This window comes from Hyaena hyaena, unplaced genomic scaffold (genome assembly GCF_003009895.1).
Source record: "Hyaena hyaena isolate Hyena2069 unplaced genomic scaffold, ASM300989v1 scaffold_39, whole genome shotgun sequence".
In the NCBI taxonomy this organism is placed as follows: Eukaryota; Metazoa; Chordata; class Mammalia; order Carnivora; family Hyaenidae; genus Hyaena; species Hyaena hyaena.
In genome coordinates, this window is record NW_024080671.1 from 3567768 (window position 1) to 3576641 (window position 8874).

General features: G+C 53.7%; 1 protein-coding gene across 1 annotated transcript; it reads left to right on the forward strand.

Moving 5' to 3' along the window:
* Positions 1 to 1062: 1062 nt before the first annotated feature.
* Positions 1063 to 5157, forward strand: SOX9 (SRY-box transcription factor 9). The gene is made up of 3 exons (XM_039229805.1): positions 1063 to 1857; positions 2807 to 3063; positions 3649 to 5157. Exons 1-3 carry the CDS (start codon positions 1427 to 1429, stop codon positions 4497 to 4499), a joined length of 1539 nt encoding a protein of 512 aa, XP_039085736.1. The 5' UTR covers positions 1063 to 1426; the 3' UTR covers positions 4500 to 5157.
* The last annotated feature ends 3717 nt before the right edge of the window (positions 5158 to 8874 follow it).

The following is an 8874-nucleotide window of genomic DNA, read 5'->3' on the forward strand; positions in this document are numbered from 1 at the left end:
GCGAAAGAGCAGCCAGACTCCGCCAAGGTGGAGTGTTTTGTCTGCGGTGCGGCCCATGTGCTTGGCCTTTCGCAAACCAAGGGACCGGCCTCAGCCTCTCGGCCCGGCCAGGCACGGCCACACTGGCAAAGTTCGATCTCTCAAAGCCAGAGCAGTTTGCGAGCTCTTTCCAGGGGCAACTACTGCTGGCGTTTGGACTCAGCCAGGAGATGAAAAGCAGAACGTTCAAAGCAGTTGCCCATCACTGAGCAGTGTCGCGGAATGGGGGGCTTGGTGGGGGGCGGGTGGGGAGTCTGGAGAAGCACTTGCCAGCGTTCAAGGTCGCCATGGCGCGGGACGGCTCCCGGGCGCGCCGGGCTCTCGCGTCGCCGCCGCCACCGGCCTTCGCGGGGACTTAGCTTAGGTTTTTCATTGATTGCAAGAGCGCAGCAGAATCCCTACCAGCCGCAGCAGCCCCGGCGAACCAGAGCATGTTAATCTATTTATATAGATTATTACAGAGGAACAGCGGGCGTTGAGTCACCAAAACATTTGCTTCAAAAGGCCATTTCTAAGCACTTTCGGAGCAGGCAGGCTCCAGGCGCACAAACCGGGCTGGACGCGTTAAGGAGCGACTGCGTTCTGATGGCTGCAAACTTCCAGCTAAGTCTCCGGTACCGCGCAGAAAGCAGGGAAAAGAAATGCATGGGGGTGGAGGCAGATCCTAGTCTAGACACACACACACACACACACACACACGCGCAAAATTCGTGCGGAGACGGCCCCAAACTTCTGACATTACGAGAGTACGGCAAACTTACACACTTGGACGTCCTGGGTCCCCGGCCTTCCCCGCTGCACACCCCCCACCCCCACCCCAGCCCGACCAGAGGCAGCGCGGCCCTCCCCGCTCTCCCCCCTCCCCGCTCGTCACTCAAGCCCAGGGCCGCAATCCTCCTCTCCGCGAAACCGAATCCAATCAGCTGCCTGCCAACCCCGATGCCGCGCTGCGGTTGGCTGGCCGTCTCTAAGGTGAGGAAGCCGTAGTTATTAAAGAGCCCCGGGGCTGGGAGTTGAGGAGCTGAGAGCGGGGATTGAAACTCTCTGGAAACTTCAGTGGCGCCGCGACTCGCCAGTTTCCCTCCAGGAACTTTTCTTTGCAGGAGGAGAAGAGCGGGGGTGCAAGCGCCCGGCTGTTGCGCCCTTTCTCCCCCTCCCTCCTCTCCTCTGCGTTCGCCTTCCCCCACTCCGAGCGCGCGGCTGCGGGCTGGCCACCGCGCGCCTCCCCGAGTGCTCGCCGCCGCAGCCGGGAGACGCGCCGGGCTCCCCGCGAGCCGCTCGCTCCGCGCCCGGGCAGCCGAGGGGAGAGGAGCCCGCGCCTCGAGCCCCCGAGCCGCCGCGGCTTCTCGCCTTTCCCGGCCACCCGCCCCCTGCCCCGGGCCCGCGTATGAATCTCCTGGACCCCTTCATGAAGATGACCGACGAGCAGGAGAAGGGCCTGTCCGGCGCCCCCAGCCCCACCATGTCCGAGGACTCGGCGGGCTCGCCCTGCCCTTCGGGCTCCGGCTCGGACACCGAGAACACGCGGCCCCAGGAGAACACGTTCTCCAAGGGCGAGGCGGACTTGAAGAAGGAGAGCGAGGAGGACAAGTTCCCCGTGTGCATCCGCGAGGCGGTCAGCCAGGTGCTCAAGGGCTACGACTGGACGCTGGTGCCCATGCCCGTGCGCGTCAACGGCTCGAGCAAGAACAAGCCGCACGTCAAGCGGCCCATGAACGCCTTCATGGTGTGGGCGCAGGCGGCGCGCAGGAAGCTCGCCGACCAGTACCCGCACCTGCACAACGCCGAGCTCAGCAAGACGCTGGGCAAGCTCTGGAGGTAGGGCGGGCGCGGCGGTGGGCTCCGCGCGGGTCCGCGAGGGCTGGGGGCGCCGGCCGGGGCCCGGGGTCCGCGCCCCGCCTCCAGGCAGGAGGGAGTTGCCGGTCCCGGAGCCGGCGCGGGAGGGGGGGGGCGGAAGGCGCGGGGGGGGGGGGGGCGAAGTGTAACTTGGCTCAGAGTTTGACAAAGTTCTTGGATTGCTCTCGGGGAAGGGAGGGCGGCTGGAGGTGGGGGGGGCGTTGGGGGGGGGGGGGCGGAGAGAGGCAGAGGGTGGGAGAAGACTCGCGGGAGACGCGGCGGGAGGGGGCTGCCAGCCCTATCTCACGTCGCCGTGAAGTTCAATCCCAAGTGGGGGGTTGGGTGGGAAGTGAGGTTTGCCCCTCGCTCTCTCCAACTGCGCTCTCCGGTGCAGCCTTACAGCCAGGGGATGGGCTGGAGGGGGGCGGGGGGGAGCGGACATCAAGACTAGAGGAGACCCCAGGCAGGAATGGGGGGAGCTCTGCTGGAAATAGGTGGACGCAAGTGGGGGGGGGGCGGAGCGGGCGGCGCTCCTTGGCGATTCAGTGTGTTTTTGGAAAGTTTTTAAAGAAGTTGGGGGCGGGGGCCGGTAAACTACAGTGGCAAAGGCACTCAGAGCAGAGCAGCGGAGAGCTATTTTCATCCGCAGGGTTTCCAAAATAGAAGAGGGGAGAGGGCGGGGCCGGGAGGGAGCGCTCAGGTCGGACTGAAAGAACCGAGATTTCTTTTTCTTTTCTTTTTACTTTTTTTTTTTTTTTAAGAAAAGTTATGAGCTGCAGCAGTGGCTGGAAAGCAGGGAGGAGGGAGGAAGGGGTTATGTGCGAAGAAGCCGAGCGGTCGGGGTCGCCTCTCCCCCCCCCCCGACCTGACAGCTCAGCCAGTTTCACAGAAGCCCCTGTGTTTCTCTCTGCGCCCCCTCCCCCGCCCCCAGACTGCTGAACGAGAGCGAGAAGCGGCCCTTCGTGGAGGAGGCGGAGCGGCTGCGCGTGCAGCACAAGAAGGACCACCCGGATTACAAGTACCAGCCGCGGCGGAGGAAGTCGGTGAAGAACGGCCAGGCGGAGGCAGAGGAGGCCACGGAGCAGACGCACATCTCCCCCAACGCCATCTTCAAGGCGCTGCAGGCCGACTCGCCGCACTCGTCCTCCGGCATGAGCGAGGTGCACTCCCCGGGCGGCGAGCACTCGGGTGAGCGCCCCCCCACCCCCACCCCCCCGCGGCCCCCGGCTGCGCCTCCCGAGGCCGACTGGCACACCCCCAGGTCTCCACCCCGCGGACTCCGTTTAGGGGCTTGCGCTCCCCGGGGAGGGGGAAAGCTACCCCTAGCGCCGAGTCCTTCTCCCCTCCCCCCTGCCCAGGGCCCCGCGAAGCCCCTGCACGCGCGCGCGCACACACACACACGCACACACTCACACGGATGTAGAGACACCCTAGAGGATTAATTTTTATGGCCAGGTAAAGTGCCTTTACAGCTTTTCTCCCTTCGCTCGCTCCGCCACCCCAAAAGCACACACAGGGTTCTCCTACAAGTAGCAGTTTGGTCTTCCCGACCCTCAGGGCGTCAGACCCTCCCCTGATAAAAGATTGACGAATGTGTACCGGCAGGTTAATCATTTGGCGACTTATCTCCGGTGCTGCGCGCCTCCAGCGCGGCTGCGGATCCTTAGGACGCTTTTAAGCTTGGAGGGAGGGTCCCAGGAGGGTTCCTAAGCCTGAGGCCTTTGCGCGGCCCTTGCTGACTTTTCTCTGCTGCTTGTCTTTCCTCGCCCGCAGGGCAATCCCAGGGCCCCCCGACGCCACCCACCACCCCCAAAACCGACGTGCAGCCGGGCAAGGCTGACCTGAAGCGAGAGGGGCGCCCCCTGCCAGAGGGGGGCCGACAGCCCCCCATCGACTTCCGCGACGTGGACATCGGCGAGCTGAGCAGCGACGTCATCTCCAACATCGAGACCTTCGACGTCAACGAATTCGACCAGTACCTGCCGCCCAATGGCCACCCGGGGGTGCCGGCCACGCACAGCCAGGTCACCTACACGGGCAGCTACGGCATCAGCAGCACGGCGGCGACCCCGACGGGCGCGGGCCACGTGTGGATGTCCAAGCAGCAGGCGCCGCCGCCGCCCCCGCCGCAGCAGCCCCCGCAGGCCCCCCCGCAGGCGCCGCAGGCCCCCCCGCAGGCCCCGCAGGCGCCCCCGCAGCCGCAGCCGGCGCCCCCGCAGCCGCAGGCGGCGCACACGCTGACCACGCTGAGCAGCGAGCCGGGCCAGTCCCAGCGAACGCACATCAAGACGGAGCAGCTGAGCCCCAGCCACTACAGCGAGCAGCAGCAGCACTCGCCGCAGCAGATCGCCTACAGCCCCTTCAACCTTCCGCACTACAGCCCCTCCTACCCGCCCATCACCCGCTCGCAGTACGACTACACCGACCACCAGAACTCCGGCTCCTACTACAGCCACGCGGCGGGCCAGGGCTCCGGCCTCTACTCCACCTTCACCTACATGAACCCCGCGCAGCGGCCCATGTACACGCCCATCGCCGACACCTCCGGGGTCCCTTCCATCCCGCAGACCCACAGCCCCCAGCACTGGGAACAGCCTGTCTACACACAGCTCACCAGACCTTGAGGAAACCTTGCACGGAGGGTGATGATGGCCGCGATGATCAGAAAAAGAACCGAAGAAATAAATCACCAACCAGAATTTCCTTGGGGACAGTTTTTTTTTTTTTTCCCTTCTTTTTCTTCTTATTCCTTAAAGACATTTAAGCTAACGGCAACTCGTGTCCAGATTGCAAGGCAGACACATTAGGTATCCAGACCAGACGCCTGACCACCTTGCTGCAAATCGGGGGGCCCTGCCGCTCTCCGCCGGAGGGACCCTTGGAAAATCCGCAAGAGAACCGAACTCTTGAAGACCTTCTTCAGAGCAAGCACGGAGGGACATGGAGAATCGTGTGACCAATTTATTTGCTCAATCTCTCCACCTGTTTTGGACTTTGTAATTATTTTTTAGCAGTAATTAAAGAAAAAAGTCCTCTGTGAGGAATATTCTCTATTTTAAATATTTTTAGTATGTACTGTGTATGATTCATTACCATTTTGAGGGGATTTATACATATTTTTAGATAAAAGAAATTAAATGCTCTTATTTTTTTTCCCAACAGCTAAACTACTTAGTTGAACAGCGTGCCCTAGCTTTTCCCGCAACCAGAGTATTTTTGTACAGATTTGCTTTCTCTTACAAAAAAAAAAAAAGCGTGTGCGTGTATTAACAAAAAAAAAAACCACACAGATTTGTGTTACGCGATCAGTTTTGGGGGTTAGCTTTGCTTAATTCCTCAGGCTTTCTGATTCAAGGAGGAGCTGCCTTAGAGAAGTAAAGGCCTTATTTTGCAAATATGGAAGTAAACCATAGTGTAGAGAAGCATTTGGTAAGCTTTATCATATATATATATATTTTTAAAAAAGAAAAAAACAAGAGAAAATACCTTGAGCCTTAAAACCTTGCTGCTGGAAGATACTCTTACTTTTAGTGCATTTGCTTGTTTGCTGCAATCTTAAGAAAGAAGTAAAAACCAAGCAAAGGAGCTGAAATCTGTCCTGGGAATGTTTTCAGCAGCCGGGCACACTGCCCCCTGGTTGCCTCCCATGTGGGGGGTACAGATGCTGGATCCCTCCCTCTCACACTGTCACCTATGCCTCTCCGGACACCAGCAGTTGACCTTCAAGACATTCCACCTGCTAAAATTATTTATTTTGTAAGGAGAGGTTTTCATCAAAAAAAAAAAAAATCTTTCTCTTTAAAAAACATTTTTAAAAAAAATTTTACCTTCTTGAAATAGGTTGTTGAGCCTTCCTCAAAGGGTATGGTCATCTGTTGTTAAATTATGTTCTTAACTGTAACCAATTTTTTTTTTATTTATCTCTTTAATCTTTTTTTATTATTATTAAAAGCAAGTTTCTTTGGATTTCTTGTTCTAGGTTTGTATAAATGCTTTTTCGTCTGTCCTTTTTTTTTTTTCTTTGTTTTGTTGAAAACAAACTGGAAACTTGTTTCTCTTTTTGTACAAATGAGAGGTTGCAAATGTAGTGTATCACTGAGTCATTTGCAGTGTTTTCTGCCACAGATCTTTGGGCTGCCGAAATTGTGTGTGTGTGTGCGTGTGTGTGTGTGTGTGTGTGTGTGCGCGTGCGTGCGCGCGCGCGCGCTCTGTGATACAAAATAATGCTGGCATGTGTCATGGATAGTCCCCCTGCAAGTTTTCTTGGGGATAGAGAAGAGAGGCAGAGGGGATCAGCCCAACAACACACTTCGTTCTTAATTCCTTCTGTGGCTGGAGAGTTTGAGAATTGCTTTTTAAAAAAGACAGCAAACTTTTTTTTTAATTTAAAAAAAGATATATTAACAGTTTTAGAAGTCAGTAGAATAAAATCTTAAAGCACTCTTATAATATGGCATCTTTCCATTTCTGTATAAAAGCAGATCTTTTAAAAAAAACTATTTCTGTAACTTAAGAAACCTGGCATTTAAATCATATTTTGTCCTTAGGTAAGGTTTGGTTTGTGTTTGTGTTTTGTTTGTTTTTGCTTGTTTCCCCCTGCCCCCGAACCTATGTTCTCTCTGTGAAACTCATCTTTCCTTTTTTTTCTTTTTTCTTTTGTATATTATTGTTTACAATAAATATACATTGCATTAAAGAGTAAGCGGCCCTGTGGTCTTACTCCATTCTCCCCTTTAAAGACGACTTGAAGAATTGACGCACAAAAGAGATGGTCACTTACAGATCACTGTGATGTTTACTTTTCTGTGTGTGCACTTTCGACACCCATGAAAAGGCCGTGTCCCCAAAAGTCTCCCGGGGGAAGAAATCTGGGAGAACGTCACCTCGTTAGGTCACATAGATGATTACATGCCAGCAGTTGCCAGCACAGGCAAAATGTCTGCTGTGGAATTAACAGCCTCATGCTTCAGGGCAAAAGCTGTTCTCCTGTGGAAGACCAAGGGGGATATTAGACCTGAAATCAGTAGCTTGTCAGTAGACAGAATGCCAGAGGGGGTGACTTGCCTGTCTGAATTTCACAGCAAACTATTTCTATTCTTATGAATACATACCAAAAAAATGGGGTTATCCATTCAAAAGGCAGAAGGAGCCAAAATAAAAGTTGGCAAAGAGAGATCAGAGGGAAGTCTGTTCTATTAACCCATTACATGATCCAGAGCCTTCCTGGTGTATCCGCAGGGACAATGGAGTGAGATTACCTTATTCTCGTGTTCCCTGCAGTGGAGCGCGTTCTGAGGAGATCAGAGCCCCGGTAGAAGTAATAAGACCTAATCCTGTTTTCCTTGGCTTCCGTGAGATGGGAGTTTCCCGGATCAGAGAAACGTCCAGGTCATTTTTCATTAAACAGATGAAATCACTTCTTCCCTCCCACCCCCACACAGAGACACCCCCCCCCCCTTCACCAGGGCTGATTGGGGAAGTTTCTTCAAAGGAGGCAAGTCTCTGTCACCTCAGGCTCCTTTGGCTTTTAGGCCCCTGCCTCTGACAGCCTGAAACGGGTACGTACCCAGACTCTCTGGTATTAACCTCACATTGTCTGTTTTCGGCCTTTCGGATTCCTGGCTTGGGTCCCACGCCAGGATCATGGCAACCAGGAAAATGTTGGTTATCAATCGAGGCAACACTAGTACTCAGCCTCCTTTGCAAATTCCTCCAGCATGGATTGAGGGCCTGTGATCTGCGGGGTGCCGTGCGAAGGGCCTCCACCGCCACCCCCAGACGTCACATTTGGTTGGTTGGTTGCTCCACAGTGCCGCTGGCGTAGGCTCGGAGTCCAGCCTCCATTCTTACAAAATCTCTTGTTTTTCCCTTGCCAGGACTCACAAAGTCCTTTGAAAGTATGCGTGGTGTTCCCCAAATCTTATTTACTCTTATTCTCCAAATCCCCTTATCTATTAAACTCAGTGCATGTCACCCCATCCTGACCACCACTTTCCCTACCAAATCTATAATGTTTGCCAGATTGTTCTCTCTTCACCTAGAAATATGCTTTTTTCCTCAGTGTGTGACCTTTCGTAGAAAGGGCCAGAAGATTCCATTTGGGTATAATCTTGCTAGGTGAGGTAGGGCAAGCTGCTTACTTTCCTATGCCTTGGTTTTCCCTTTTGCTAAGAGCATTTCTAATCTCTCCTTCTTGTAACAGGGTTGCTATTAGAGCAGTTTTTAGCAAGAAGCAGACTGGGAATTCGCTGCCTCTGAATCTTCTGGTCCGCACAGGATTCCTATGGCACCTGAATCAAAGGTAAATGATGAAAAGGGTGTTCACAGGCTCGTGCTGACACACAGGAAAATGCAAGACAACGGAGCACAGAGGGAATTTCTCTGAATCCCATTCCCCCCCGCCCCCATCTACCAGATTGAGTCAAAGCCCAGCATCACCAGATTATAAAATATTTTAGAGGAATTTTTATTCTAAATCTAGAAACACAGAGCTTATCACTCTGGCAACAAGACATTTATTGAAAACCTAGGAAAGAGGGGCGCCTGGGTGGCTCAGTCAGCTGAGCATCTGACTCTTGATTTCAGATCATGATCTCAAGGTCTGTGAGATCGAGCCCTGTGTCGGGCTCTGCACTGACAGCACAGAGCCTGCTTGGGATTCTCTCTCTCTTTCTCTCAAAATAAATAAATAAACTTAAAAAAAAAAACAAGAAAGAAAAAGAAAACCTAAGAAAGAGTCCTCCAGACAAGAAAAAGCTTGTAATTAGATCCAGGGTTATTTGTTTCTTTGTATTCAAATAAAACCTCTTTTTTCCCCAGTATTTTAAGAAAAAGGGCTTTTTTTTTTTTTAAACAAAAGGGAATAAACATAAGGGAATAAAAACCTCACTTAGAATCAGTCCTTTGGGGCTATTATTAAAATGGCACTCAGATTCATTCGAGCTTTGTGTTTGACTTTCCCACCTCAGCTGAATCCCCATTCCCTCTTTTCCCTGATTT